General features: G+C 42.6%; 1 protein-coding gene across 1 annotated transcript in view; it reads left to right on the plus strand.

Annotated features, from left to right (window-relative positions):
- Positions 1 to 16,008, plus strand: part of ADCY2 (adenylate cyclase 2) — a 438,072-nt gene that overhangs the window by 100,928 nt on the left and 321,136 nt on the right. The window contains exon 3 of the mRNA XM_024121370.2: positions 11,820 to 11,981. Within this exon, the coding sequence (XP_023977138.1) occupies positions 11,820 to 11,981 (162 nt within the window). The remainder of the gene's footprint in view (positions 1 to 11,819; positions 11,982 to 16,008) is intronic.

The raw sequence follows: 16,008 nt of genomic DNA on the forward strand, positions 1-16,008 counted from the left end.
GTAGTGGGTTGGCTGGGTCATATGTTGGTTCTATTTTAGTTGTTTAGGTTTTTTTTTTTTTTTTTTTTTTTTTTGCAGTACGTGGGCCTCTCACTGGTGTGGCCTCTCCCATTGCGGAGCACAGGCTCCAGACGCGCAGGCTCAGCGGCCATGGCTCATGGGCCTAGCCGCTCCGCGGCATGTGGGATCTTCCCGGACCGGGGCACGAACCCATGTCCCCTGCATCAGCAGGCAGACTCTCAACCACTGTGCCACCAGGGAAGCCCTCTATTTTAGTTTTTTAAGGAACCTCCGTACTGTTCTCCATAGTGGCTGTATCATTGTACATTCCCACCAACGGTGCAAGAGGGTTCCCTTTTCACCACAGCCTCTCCAGCATTTGTTGTTTGTAGATTTTTTGATGATGGCCATTCTGACTGGTGTGAGGTGATACCTCATTGTAGTTTTGATTAACAAATGGGACCTAATGAAACTTAAAAGCTTTTGCACAAAAAAGGAAAACATAAACAAGAGCACATTATTTTTTCCTAACCATGTACTAGAAAAAATATTAAGTAGACAATTTCTTTTTTTTTTGTGGTACGCGGGCCTCTCACTGCCGTGGCCTCTCCCGTTGCGGAGCGCAGGCTCCGGACGCGCAGGCTCAGCGGCCACGGCTCACGGGCCCAGCCGCTCCGCGGCATGTGGGATCTTCCCGGACCGGGACACGAACCCGTGTCCCCTGCATCGGCAGGCGGACTCTCAACCACTGCGCCACCAGGGAAGCCCGACAATTTCTAATAGACATCATTTTACCTGATTGCTTCCAAATGAATTTGCTATTTTCTTTCTTTGCATTTGATGAGGAAAATAATTTTTAAGGAGAAGGACTTCCTGGTGTTGGAGCAAGCTGTTTTGGTAGAGTAGATGGATTCTCAAGGTTCTTTTTATTTTGAATAACATGAATACCCTGGACAATGCTCACCTTATGTTGTCCTGTTAACCTTCAGGAATTTTGGTGAAATAATGTTTTAGCTTCAGCAGAAGATCATGGCTTGTTTTTATGCTGCCTTATGACTCTGGACAAAATACTTAACCCTTCAGCACCTTGATCTTCCCAATTGTAAAATAAGAAAATACGTGTCAATAGATCCTGTGTGTAATGTATTTTGAGATCGTCAAAATATCAATTTTAGGTTCGATGATGTTCTTTCTACATACTAACAGCCATTTCTGGGAACGTTCTACCTTTTCTCAGTTCTTTTTTCTGTTGTTTCTAAAGACTTTTTCATGCAATTCCCAGACCGTATGAAGCCTGGACATTTCGGTAAATGGCTTTCTTAGAAGCCATGCTTACCAATTATTTTGCCAATAGGTTAACATAATAATTTTTTGGAAGTCCCAAAGGCAATGACCTATATTTTAGGTTTTCATTAAAGTAGAACATCACTTCTGATACCAAGTGCTGTTTTAGTCAGGTTTCTTCTCGGATAATTCTGAATAATAAGCAACCCCCAAATCCAAGTGGCTTGTAGCAGTAATAACGTATTACTCTTTCATACTCACTAGTCTGCAGGTTGGCTAGATTTGTCTGATCTCTGTTGGCCCTACCCAGGCTCAACAGGTAGGGTATATTCCAGACTTTGTTTTGGGTCCAGATCTACTCCATGGTCTTTAATCCAGACCCAGTTTAAAGAGATGTGTCTTTCTGGGCCATGTCCTTCTCATTGTGGAAGACCAGACATCCAAGAGGGCAGGCAGAAACATGAATTGAAGCCCCTGAAAGCCTCAGTTCTGAACTGGTTCCTGTCACTTCAGCCCATTTCCCATTACTGAAAGTAAGTCTCATGACCAAGTCCAAAGTCGATGCCGTAGAGATGAATACTCCATCTCCTGATCTCCATGGCAAGGACAAGGTGAGAAGAAAGAACTGTGACCACATCTTCTACATTAGGAAACTGTGCCTAACTGAGCAAAGTTCAAGAATGCCTTGTGTTCTCATTTTTATCTTGACCAAGTGACCACCATCCAAAAAAAAATCTTTAAAAAACTGAAGAGGTACTCTGGGAAACAGGAGGATAATGTGGGAACACTATACTACTTTTCCAGACCCAAGGAACACAGTTTACATGCTTTAACAATGAGGACGGTAGCTCATATTCAGACAAAGTAGTTTGCTAATTACTGGTGGAAAGTTTACATATTTTTAACTCTATGCAAATCAGACTTGCAGACAGACCCTGCCACCTTATGTGAGTATGAGGGGGGAAAGAAGGTACAGGAAACAAATGGACAAGTTTGGAAATTGGCCTTCACTCCAAGGAATTTCAAGTGTCTTACGAACAGGGACCCTGTATTATCTATGATAGGTAACAAGATGCTTCATATATTGTAGAGTTAAATACTGGTGAATAAATGAATGCATGAAAGATGAAGAAAGGAATATGAAACATATAAGTAGATGGATACCCAGGTCCAAACAAGGAAACAGGAGGAAGAGAAGGGACCGTGGAAAAGAAATCAGGAAACTGCATTAGTCATCACTATCTCAAAGTAGGGGCTGAGGGTTTGGACAGACAGAACTGTCCAAATTCGCTGGCGAAGAAGGCAGGCTGCCTTTGTGCTAGGATATTAGGTTTTTTGTTTTTTTTTTTTTTACCTCCTACTATTCTCTTTTTTTCAAGCTTTTTAAAATTTATGATATACCTCCCACCTATTTTAAATTAAAAAAAGGCACAGTGAAAGTTATTGTTTTACCTCTGATTCCAACATCAATCTCCCGTAACTCTGAAAAACATTTTCAGGAGAAGAATGAAAGCTACCCAGTGATTCATGATTTCATCATTACTCTTTTGGAGCCCAGGCTTTCCATCAAAGAACATAATATGTATTCTTTCTCTTAATAATATAACATTTAAAGATATGTTTTCATATTCTGTAAAAATAGAGTCAATATTCAGAAAATGTTCTTGGCCAAAAATATCTGCAGAAGAAAAATAGAATCTTTTCTATCATTGAGTCTTCAAGGTGTCCCTGGGTTTTATCCTGAATTACGGTCATTAAAGATGTTTTTGTATAGCATAGAGTTAATTTCCAAGAATTTCTAAGTATATCTTTCATAGTAAGAAAGATGGAGTTCTACTTAACTATTCAGAATCGAATGAGAGATACTATTTGATGACTCAGATGGACATTTCATTTCCTTCCTCTGAAACGAGTGCTCCCGTCAGGAGAATGGAAACAACAGGCTGGGGCAGGGACAACATGGAGGAAGGTGTGTCGAATGACCCAGACATCACATGTCATCAGTAACTGTTGGTCTGGTCCCTTTTGCTTATTTAGTAGAAATGAAGCTGGAAATAAATAATTATTTAGATTGGTCTCTATTTTAAAATCAAATTGGCCTGGAGACTTCGAGAAATAAGATCTAATAACGATTTCTTTCATCAGTATCTTATAGTTTTCTGAGTACAAGTCTTTTGCCTCCTTAGGTATGTTTACTCCTAGGTATTTTATTCTTTTTGATGTGATCGTAAATGGAATCGTCTCCTTAACTTCTCGTAGTTTGATAAGGATTTCATTGAATCTGTAGATTGCTTTGGGTAGTATAGTCATTTTCACAATATTGATTCTTCCAATACAAGAACATGGTGTATTTCTCCATCTGTTTATGTCATCTTTGATTTCTTTCATCAGTGTTCTACAGTTTTCTGAGTACAAGCCTTTCGCCTCCTTACGTAGGTTTCTTCCTAGGTATTTTATTCTTTTTGTTGCAATGTTAAATGGGATTGTCTCCTTAACTTCTCTTTCTGATCTTTCGTTGTAAGTGTATAGGAATGCAAGAGATTTCTGTGTATTAATTTCGTATCCTGCAAGTTTACCAAATTAACTGATAAGCTCTAGTAGTTTTCTGGTAGCATCTTTAGGATACTCTTTGTACAGTGTCATGTCATATCACTTATGTGGAATCTAAAAAAATGGTACAAATGAACTTATTCACCAAACAGTAATTGAGTTACAGATGTAGAAAACAATCTTATGGTTAACGGCTGGGGGGGAGGGATAAATGGCGATTGGGATTGACATATACACTCTATTATATATAGAATAGGTGACTAATAAGGACATGCTGGATAGCACAGGAAAATCTACTCAATACTCTGTAATGGCCTATATGGGAAAAGACTCTAAAAAAGAGTGGATATATGTATAAGTATAACTGATTCACTTTGCTGTACACCTGAAACTAACACGATATTTTAAATCAACTCTACTCCAAAATTTTTAAAAAAGAAAGAAAAAACAAGATCTAATAACAGAGTCAAAGATGAATAATTACTTATAGTTCACTGATTCGTTGCTTAAGTCAGTGTCTGCTGTGGACCAGGCTTTGATTAGAGCAGCGTGGCGGAGGTGAACACATCTCCCTTGTCCTGTGCGTCCATCTGGTTGGCATACTGGAAACCCTCTGCAGTCTTTGCCACACAAGCGGGACTAACGCTGACCACTGAACCCACCCAGAGCCCATCAGATCCGTGTGGGTCCCAGGCAACCACCTGGGAGCAGGGTTAGAATACACAGTCGGATTCAGTAAACTTTGGGTGGAGCCCAAGAGCACACATTTCTGACAAGCTCCCAGGTGAGGCTGAGATCGGGCGCAAGGCCCACGGTTGGTGTAACAAGGATCTGAGCTCCACAGAGCAAGAGGCAATTCAGGGTTGTTACTGGTACGGAGCATAATGGATGTGCTGAGGAAGCTTGTACCTCCCATACCCTGAAGGACCATCAGCCAAGACTAGTAATGAACTGGGGAGAGGTGGGAAGACGGCACATACACCCGGGCAGAAGTCATCAGACATGCACAGGTTAGCAAAGGCACAGAGCACACTGTTGACACTGGGAGCGGGCTTAATTTTCATTACTAGGGTCTTTCAATGACCAACGTGTAGCTGTGACGCTCTACTGCTCTTAGTTATCTTTGCTACTGATGAGAGGTTAAGATGAGCTGGGATAAAAATGAGTGTCATCCAGCATGCTGCCTGGACTCGTGGGAATGAATCCAAGTCTGCAGAGCCAGGCTCGCACCCCTGAGTTACACACCATGGAGCACAAGCCTCTAATCAATCAGCTTCCTCTGCTTCCCTGCTCGGAACTTGCGTGTGCAGTTACACCTGAAATGTTTCATCCCTTCTTTCCTTCAGCACGTATGTGTTGAGATCTTTATGTGCCAGGTACTATTCTCAGGTCCGTACAGGGTCCTTGTCCCCATGGAGCCTACATTTGTATGGATAAAGACCGAAAATAAAAATGGGAAAAATACAAAAGTGAGCATTCAGATTCCAATAATGATCGGAAGATGTTCAGCAGGGTGATTAGCTAGACGATGAATGGGGGTGATATTTTAGATAGAGAGTTAGTGGGATTCTCTCTGGGAGGTGATATTTGAGCTTCTGTCCTGGATGACAGAAGCCAGCCAAGGGAAGATCTAAGGAAGAATATTTGAGGCAGAAGAACAGAAAGTGCAAAGGCCCTGAGGTTGTCGGCGGAACATCAATAAGGCCAGTATGGAGGGACTTTGAATGTGGGGAGATGGGAGTTTTGGTGAGATATGAGATTAGAGACATCAGCCAGACCAGATCGTGAGGAGCCCATATTGGCATGCCCAGGACTTTGAATTTTTTCTTAGTGTTGTAGAAAGCCAGTGGCGGGATATAAACAGAGGAGGAGTGACACGGTCAGTTTTAACATTTTAAAAGATCACTGTGATTACCACCAGAGTGTTAGCTAATATCTCCATCATGTCCCATAATTGTCATTCCTTTTTTGTGGTGAGAACTTTAAGATCTAGTTTCCTAGCAACTTTGATGTATATAATAATGTTGTTAGCTGTAAATGCAATGCTGTGCTTTAGATCCCCAGGGCTTACTCGCCCTATAACTGCAAGTGTGTGCCCTTTGACAAACATCGCCCCATTTCTCCACCCCCAGCCCCTGGTAACCGCCATTGTACTCTGTTTCTACAAGTTGAATTTTTTAGATTTCCCATATAAGTGATATCATACATATAAACGAATCATCAGTGTCTTTCTCACAGTGATTTATCTCTCTTAGCATAATGCCTTCAAGGTCCATCCATGTCGTTAAAAAGGGCAAGATATTCTTCTTTCTCATAGCTGAATAATATTCCTTTATATATATATACATGTGTGTGTGTGTGTGTGTGTGTGTGTGTGTGTGTGTGTGTGTGTATCTCCTTTCCCTTGGTTAGTCCTTGTGGGTAAGCCTCCGTCTCTCGGCTGAGGAGAGGTGGCTTCTTAACTGAACATCAGACATGAGACCTGGAGTTTGAGGGAATTCAGTGAGGTGCAATATGTGGATTCACCAGAGTCGGCACACGGACACACACAACAATTACATGTGTGTACGTATGTATGTACATATATGTATGTGTGTGTACACATACGTAGAGATAGCTCTAGAAACCCCCTCTCCACTGGGAAGACCTGGAGAAAGAGGGGAAAGGGGAGAAAGTTAAGTTTGAAAAGCAGGGTGATCATAAGGAGACACTCAAAGAAGCCTTAACACACACGGATGCTTTAGCACTAAAAATTGGTATGACAGGATTCCCCAATTAAAGAAAGTACTGTTTTACACAGTTGTGATATTTGCACTAAAAAATGTAAGAGTGACTCAAAGTAATCTTTATGTAAAGTATGATCAAGGAACAAGGTGATAAAATACTAACCTACATGAAAAGGTAAATATAGCTTGCGTGTTTTGTTTTTTTAAAAGTTAAAGCACATTTCTGGCTTAATAGCTTTATAGTTATGTTTCCAGAAAGTTTTAAAGATGCCCCTAATTAGTAAATCATATAAATATTCTCAAAATCAGCAGTCCTTTGGGGTGGAAATAACATTCAAAGAGGAAATTCTTATTTTGAATTTAGAACTTACCTTCCAGAATGCTCAATTAGATCAATCTATTCAAAAATTCTATCTTTTCCTTGGGCAGTTTTTACTAAAACCTCGCATTTCTAGTTGTATGCTAAAACAATAAGATACATATTTTTTCCTAGGGCTCAAGGACTCCTGGAGGGTAAACTAGGAGGTGCCCTGAGAACAGGGGCCATTTCCTATTCGATCCAGTGTCTGCTGTTGCCTGCCATAGACATCTGACAGATGTCTGTTCATTTAAGTTTTTTGATCAGTAGAGAAATAATCATTCAAAATTTCATATGGCTGTAGTTAATGGCGAGGTCGATTGGATCAAGGAAGATGAGAGTTTACTCTGAGTGAGATGGGGAGCAGCTGGGGGGTGTTGGAGAAATGATAAGAATTGGTATATGAACTGGGTCTAGAAAGAGGTGAGATTTCAACAGGCCAAGAAGAGGAGGGAGGGCCTTCTGAGAACGAGAAATGGCAGACCTAGAGGCGAGCCCCCCACGCCTACAGCACGGGGCTGACCAGGGTTGGCTGGGATACAGGCTGCTTCCAGAGCAGAGTGGGGGTGAGGATGGAAAGGTCAGCCTGGGGCCAGTCTGGACCCCCAGGCCATGTGTTTTCTGCTTTACTCTGTGATCACAAGAAGCCTTGGGGAGAAGTGTTCAGAGCCCAGGGGTAAGCCAGAGGAAGTACTCATCTAAGGAAAAACTAACTCGATCTTTGCACTCAAGATCACAAATCCAGCAGTTGTATGTTGGCTGGATTCAAGAAAGGAGACTGCTGGAGAAAAGGAGATCAGTGAGAGTATTACTGTATCAGTTGGATAAGGGGCTCCTATCATGCCACAGTGATCATCAGTAAGGAAATTCTGGAGTCGTGTGGTGCATCCATTTCTATGGGATATTTTGCAGCTGGTAAAAAGTAAATAATACCTTCGCATCTATAGACTTGGAAAGATGGCTGTGGTGTATATATAGTTCAGTGATAAAAGCACATTGCAGAGTAATGCATATAAAAGCATCCTATTTAACCCATCAATTAAACCTCCCAGGTGTGTGCATGTGTGTGTGTTTGTATGAGCTTGGTATCAGTCAGGACCATCCGGGCTGTGCTTAGGGACCCAGATTTTACCATCACAAAGGGTTAAGTCTCATTCATATCCTCACAGGTCCATGTGGATCAGCCGAGGGGCTCTGCCCCCGCCTTGAGACCAAGGCTGGGAGAAGCTCCACCATCGATTCCGTGGTTGCCAGGGAGGGAGGGGACTTGGCAAGTTGGGCACTAGCTTTTAAAGTTTCCACCCAGAAAGGACACGTATCACTTCTGCATATGCTCCACTTGTCAAAGTGAGTCACAGGTCTCGCCTGACTTAAAAGAAATGCTCGATGCATTTGAACCATGTACCCAGAAGGAGGAAAGCTGGAAATGTTTGGTAAAGAGTCCTGATGATTGCCAGGAGCGTGGAGGATGGGGTGGAATGGGCCAAAGTGAGGAAGGATGCTCACTCCAGTGTCCTTGTTATGGGGGGAGGAGGGAGAGAAAGCGTGCAAGCATATTTCTTACCAAGTGGAAAGGTACTGAGCCCACCTAGTGGCTGTGGAGGCAGAAAGGAGCAGTCAGATGCCGGAGCCTGGAGTTCTGAAGGCAGAAGACTTCTTTTTTTTTTTTTGAGTGTGTATGTGAAGGATTGTCAGAAGAAGTGATTCTCAAATGTTTACAGCTGGGTTGTTTGGCGAGCGAGCCATCGTGAGCAGAATTGAGTTATCGGGCAAGAGGGATAAGTTTAAGAACATAAAGGAGAATCTCTTAGTCGGTTTGAAACTTGTGGAGCTTGAAGGTCAAGTAGACCTTCAAAGAGAAGATATGCATGTCTTGAAAAAGGCCGATGCCGGGCCAGAATTAAGAGAAACACTTGAAACCGTCCTGTTGGGATGAGGGCCGCCACTTCTGATCCCATGCTCTTCTGGGTTTCCGTGCAGGGTCCAGAACCAAATCCATCCTCCTCGCTCTTCAGGTTCTGGACAGAGACATAACCAAGGGGAATCCAGTGGCGGAAATGCCCCCCATGTTAACGTGGAACCCAAGTGCCTGTATTTAATGTTTTGGACCTTTTTACTCACACATTCTTTTAGATATGGCAAATCCATTTTGGTTTTACCTATGGCCCTATTTGAAGTTGCTTTGGAAAGCAGGCTAAACAAAATAGAGCCCTCTGGGAGGAATAAAAAGTGCAGACTGTCCCCCCCTGGGCCTTGAAACTGCACCAGAATTTCTTTCCATCCAGCCTGCCGAATGCAGCCCAGGCACCACTCGCTGAGCTCCCGAAATGTTGCTCCTGGGATGCTGCCACTAAAATGGAAAACTTGATTGAATATGACTTGCTTAACTGACCTTTAACAATTTCCTTTTGTCATCCAAAAGTGAGTAACAGGAGCCACCGTATTCGGCAAACCGGCCGCCTCTATTCTCCATTTGGTTACTGCAGATAAGCTTTCCACATGCTTCCATTTCAAAGCTCAGAATGTTTGCAGAGCGTGTATTAATTGAAATGGCGTTAGCGTTTTAAAGCTGTCCAAAAGTTTTGTTAATTTCAAAGAAGTACTAAAGGATTTTGCATAAGAAGAAAAACGTGTAGTTGGCAAAGAGGTTTTCTTTTGTAATTGTCAATTCAGATACCTGAAAATATTCGTTTAATGCCTTTGCAGGATATAAGGGTTTGGCATAAATTCTGCATGTAGAAATAATAATAACTTAATTGAAAGTGTTTCCTGTAAATTTGCTGGATATTAGGGATTCCAAAGTAAATTTAATTTTCTCAGTGAGCTGTGACTGCGTAACAATTGTTTTTCTCATTCTTAAAAGAGAGTTTTCCTATAGCTTAGTGGTTCTCCACCAGAGATGGTATTACTCCCTGGAAGACATTGGACAATGGCTGGAGACATTTTCAATTGTCACAGCTTTGAGTGGGGGATGCTGTTGGCATCCAGTGGGTGGAGGCCAGGGACGCTGCCACCCATCCTGCAGTGCACCGACAGCATCCACCACAAAGAATTATCCAGCCTCAGAGGTCAATAGTGCTGAGGCAGAGACACCCTGCTTAAGAGAACCTGCACAGTTACTTTTTGATGGTAATATGCGGTACAAATTCCTGCGACTGTGCAGGAGGGGAAACGAGCCTGGCGTCCACCCAAGCTTCCCTCTCTTTAAATGCAGAGCAGAGCCTTTTGCCCGCATCCTTCCCGTGAATTTACACCCCGACTCGAGCAGAACAGCTGGTGCCCTGTCTCTTGTGTCCTTCCTGCTATTCTGGGAGTTCGGATTCCTTAGAGTAAGACGGGTCACCCTGTAAAAGTGGGGCAAGCTCTTTCCTTAGCCTCACTTATTTTTTGAGTGAAGAGCTGTGTGGTGAATGAAGCTAGCAAATCTCCACGTTCCCTATTTTTCTGACCTTGGTCTGGTCTTTTTTCCACTTGATTTATCACCTTTTTATCCCTTTTGATGTTCTGCTTCTTTTATAATGACAATGGCCTGTTTTATTACCTGCTAAGCCATTTTCTTTTCCATTCCGAACTTTTCTCTAAGCTGTTTCAAATTGATTTTTTTTTATTGAGGTGACATTCACATAACATAGATTAGCCACTTTAGAGGGAAGGATTCAGTGGTTTTTAGTATATTCACAGTGTGTGCCATATCCAGCTTTATCTAGTTCTGGAACATTCTCATCACCCCAAAGGAAACTCTTTCCCTATTGAGCAGTTACTTCCCATTCCTCCTTGCCCCAGCCCCTAAAAACCACCAATCTGCTTTCTGTCTCCGTAAATTTAATTATTCTGGATATTTCATATCAATGGGATCATACAATATGGGGTCTTTTGCCCTAGCTGTGTTCACTTAGCATAACGTTTTTGAGGTCCACCCACATGGTAGCCTGGATCAGTATTCCCTTCCTTTTCAGGGCTGAATAGTATTCCATTGTATGGATTGACCACATGCTGTTTATCCATTCATCCATGGATGGGCATTTGTGTTGTTTCCACCTTTTTTTTTTTTTTTTTTTTTTTGTGGTATGCGGGCCTCCCTCTGTTGTGGCCTCTCCCGTCGCAGAGCACAGGCTCCGGACGCGCAGGCTCAGCGGCCATGGCTCACGGGCCCAGCCGCTCCGCGGCACGTGGGATCCTCCCAGACCGGGGCGCGAACCCGGTTCCCCTGCATCGGCAGGCGGACGCGCAACCACTGCGCCACCAGGGAAGCCCCTCCACCTTTTGAATATCGTGAATAGTGCTGTCGTGAACATGTGCGTACATGTATTTGTTCGAGTACTTGTTTTCAGTTCTCTAGGGTATATATTTAGGATCACATGGTAATTGTATGTTTAACCTTTGGGAAACTGTCAAACTGTTTTCACTACAGGGGAATCATCTCTAAGCTGCTTTATCTTGTTAATTCCATGCCCCTGCTCTTTGCATCTGCTTCTACCAACTCCCCGCAGGTGGCAGCCATCCATTCTCCCTGAGTTTCCCGAAACAGTTTGACAGAAAACTTAAAGAATCCAGATGTGTGTTCTAAAGCACAGATACAAAACTCTGAGAACTTAGGACCAGCTTTGCATCCATACGCATGAACTGCTCAGATTCACCTAATGTCTGCAGTGGTTTGGGTACCAAAACTGAAAATCCCCCAATTTTGAAAAAGAGCCTTTTTTTCCCCTCCATCGCAATAGTTAGTCCTTTATTGTAACGCGGCGGATTCGTTTGAACGTGCCCTCTTTTTGTCGTAATATTATTTCTTGAATGGCTGCGGTTCCTGGGGGATCTGTGCAGCCCTTAATGGGAAGGAGAGGGGGAGAATTTGGGAGCAGGCATTCTCTGTGACTCTCACTGTCCTTCTTCCCCACCCGTAGGTGTCCTTCTTCCTCTTCATCATCTTCGTGGTGTACACCATGCTGCCCTTCAACATGCGAGATGCCGTCATCGCCAGTGTCCTCACCTCCTCTTCCCACACCGTTGTGCTGAGCGTCTGCCTGTCTGCAATGCCGGGGGCCAAGGAGCACCTGGTCTGGCAGGTAGGTGCACCTCCACCTCTGCAGGGTGACCACACCTGCTCAAGGTGGGACTTTTGGCTGGCACCTGGCAGGTGCTCCAGGTCTGCCCTCTGATGTTGACCTTGAGTGTCGCTAATGGGAAGCCAGCCGCTCCCCCCCGCCTGCAGTGGAATCAGCGGCCACTTAGCAATTAGCAACAGTGAAAATTGGAAATGGCAGTTCCATTTTGCTGATTGATGGTTAAAAGCTGTTATTATACAGTGTAATTTAGTACTCTTATTTTTAAGAGTTAGAGTGAAACAACTTACATAATTAAATTCATAATTCTCCCCCATCTGTCTCTGAGAGATATCCAAAACCCCGTCTTTACAGAGGACAGAAGAGCTCTCTATTTCTTAATCCTCTGGCAAGTCCAAGGACATAAAAAATAGTTCTTTAAAATGCTTCAACAGCAAATTTAGCTTTACTGCCAAGTGGCATTCCAACAAAGCCTTCCTATTTAATGAGTTAAAAGCATTTAGAAAGCCATTTAATTTCCTGTTACGTACATCCGTAGACATGAGGGGCAGTGGTCTGCACTTATTCTTAACAGTCTCTTTTTCACCTGTAAAAAGTGTGCTTTATTTTGCTGGGTTGGAATCAAATGTAACAAATGCTGCCAGCGTGCAAAATGCAGCGGGGCTGAGAGGACTAGTTATGAACACCACTGTCGTGGGAAAGGGGATTTTAGATGTGGGTCACTTGAGACCTGCGGGTCTCAGAAACCAGTTTGTCCTTCACTTGAAGGAATGTTTTATTTGGAAACCTGAGATGGGAATGGAGGCTTACCCTTGCGTCTGTAGTAATTGCTCTTAGTTGGAAAGCGTTCTAGGGACCCCTTTTCTCAATACTCATCTCTGAGTGCTCATAACAAACATTCATTAAGCATAGCCTGAGCACTTGTGAAATGCCCTCTGTGCGCACTGAGTGAGGGTAAAGCTCCTGATCTGGCACAGTGGTGCCCGTTTCCCGTTGACTTGTTGGGATGTTACTAAGAAGCATCCCCTCCAGGAATTGGAGGGAACCATGTCTTTCCTGTGACGGAGCAGAGTAGTCACATCGGTAAGCTGCATCGCCAGAGACACACACGGTGTCTGGTCAGTAGCTAATCAAATGAAAGAGAGAAGGTGGGCGTTTTATTAAAAGATGAAACAGTCCAGCTGTGCCCAGGATGAGGTGGAAGAAGTGTTCCTTTTTACACGAGTTCCGCCCCAGCTTTTACTTGCTTTTTCTACCTTTCACAGCCTCCCATGAGGAGATTCATGGGACATTTCTCCTTTCTCCCATAAATTCCATTCTTCCACCCTCCCTTTAGTGGGGGCATTAAGCTCAACCTTAGGTAGTCACATTCAGGTCAGGGTGATGGGTATGTTTTACATAGGAATGAGTACATAATAATTTATGTAAGAATATTATGTAACAATAATAATTTGCTCTACCAATTTACACTATGGAAATCACTACAGGAAAGTCCTGGTCACACAGGCAACAGGGCAGTCATACATATTTCACTGCTCATGGCATCTTGCTGGTCGTGGGTTACCGTGGAACACATACCTTGAACATTTTGTACCTATCTTTTCTGCCCCTTCATGAATAAAGAAAGTGTCTGCTGGTGCAGATGTAATAGAAAAAACATCTGGGAAATGAGGATTATGATACCTGCCTGTAAAGATCAAATGGGGTTAAAAAAATAAAAAAGGAAAAAAATAAGTGATTTACAAAAACCGGGCATATTTTAGATATCAAGTAGTATACTGGGTTTTTTTGTTTGTTTGTTTGGTTGGGTTTTCTTAGCACTGTTCTTTTCTTGCATTGGTTAAAAAAAAAGTGGAAAGAATGTAATCTTAAATTTTTATTTACTCAATTTCCAGAACCAACGAAGAAAAATACTTCTTATCAGTGGACAGGCAGAGATAGGATAATGATAGGATAATTCCAGAATAGCAAAAGAATAAACATTCTTTATTCCATAAGAATAACGTTGAAAGGAACAGAAGAATATAAGGTCAGGTTTCCATCCCTTCAGAAGTAATTTCACAGTGATTTCAAGAACTGGGAAAGGCAAAATCTGCCAACAGCTTTAAAATGGAAGGTTCATAGGTAAACATCAAAGTAATGAAGTAGAAAGAGCTTTAAATACCTTTGGCCAGTGCTGGAAATATAAACTAAAAATAATACTGGTTTGTGATGTGAGGAAAACATTTTATGGGATTCTTTTTATGAAAAGTGTATAAAAGACACAATGCTACAGATTAGGTAGTTATATTCCTCTGGAGTAACTGTTAAAAGCAAAACTATTTAAAATAAAGAATATTGCTCTGATATAAAGAATGAGCTGCCCATCAATGATCAGTATCACCCCGCCTTCTAAACCCCCAAAGAAAGAGTGCATTTTATTTAACATGGGTCCATACTAATCATTTTTGTTTCATTTTATTTTCTGAACATTGGCAATGCATTGATAGCACGTAGTAACTTATCTGTTTACCAAAATATTGACTTAATAGGAAACCCTATTCCCGTTCCATCTTGTGCTCGGGAAATTAATTTCACCAGTATTTGTCTTGAGGTAGAATTCATTCTCAGGCTATGACCTGTCATCTACTTAAGGAAATTTATTTAATACCTGAAAATTGTGGATGATGTCTCCTAACACATTTAAACGCAAAGTATAATTCCTAATACATTTTTTTATAGACCTACCAGTACATTGCAAATCCAGCATGGATAATTTTTTCCCCTAAGCCTTTCAAAGATAGGTTGCCCCCAGATGTGATGCTCCGTTGCCTCCAGCTGCTTTGGTGTGGACTTCCTACAATACCATGCTCCTACATAACCATAATGCAGCTATCAAAACTGGAAATGTGCATTGTTTAGTTCCTGACGTTCCGGTTCCTCCAGCTTTCCCAGTAATGTCCTTTACAGAACAAGGGCCCATGCATTGCGCTGTGTTCTTAAGTCTCTTTGGTCTCCTTCTGGATGAAACAGTTCCTTAGTCTTTCTTTGGCTTTTACTAACGCTTTTGAAGGTTGCAGGCCAGTTATTTTCTAAGATGTCCTTTAACATGGGGGGTCCAGTGTTTCCTCATGAATAGATTGAAGTTATGCATCTTGGCAGGAATCTCAGAAGGGATGGTGTGTCCTCATCGCGTTCTATCAGGGGCGTGTACGTCCACTTTGTCCCATTATTGTCAGTGGCATTACTATCAGGGTGCTGTCCACCAGCCTTTTCCACTTTGAAATTACTCTTTTCCTCTTTGTCATTAGTACATATTGTGTGGAGAGGTGCTTTGAAACTATGCAAATATTCTGTTTCTCATCAAACTTTTAATATATTTATTTGCTTGTTTGTATCTACGTGGTCTGATGTTCAGTAGATTATAAACCACGGCTGTCGCTGTTTATTTTGATGCCCATATGGTCTCAGATTTGTCCAGCAGGTGCCTCTCCAAGCTGTACCTTTGTACTTGTCCCTGTGTTTCTTTGAGCATTTCCTCAATTTCTGGCGCAAGCTATTTTGGGTTCCTCTTGTGCCCTCCCTGACCTGACCCTAAAATCAGCCATCTCTCCCAGGAGCCCTAGTTCTTTTTGGTGAAGAATGACATTTAGTGGCAAGATCTGGGCTTTAGGCCTTTCCGTTGCCATTGGGGTGTCAGTACTCCAAGTGCTTTACATCTCCATTTATTTTTATATCTGCCTACATCTTAAACAGCATGACTTCACACCGATATTTCCATTTCCATTCCAGCATAAGTTTCATGCCAGTTTTCTCTCTTTCCATTGTGGCTCCCTTGACCAACAGTGAAAAATATTTAGCTCTCATGATCCTAAATATATTTATTTATTTGATGAAACCCTGCATGTAACCAGTCTCCTGTTGCAACTGTCAGCCCCTCCTCCTGCCCTCTCACTTGGGACAGCTTCCTTCCCCCCACCATGTCCCGTTCCCCCAGCTGGAGCTCTGACACCCAGTCCACGAGAGGGTGTCCCCTCCCGCGGCTGGGGCT

Source organism: Physeter macrocephalus, chromosome 8 (genome assembly GCF_002837175.3).
Source record: "Physeter macrocephalus isolate SW-GA chromosome 8, ASM283717v5, whole genome shotgun sequence".
NCBI classification, from domain to species: Eukaryota; Metazoa; Chordata; class Mammalia; order Artiodactyla; family Physeteridae; genus Physeter; species Physeter macrocephalus.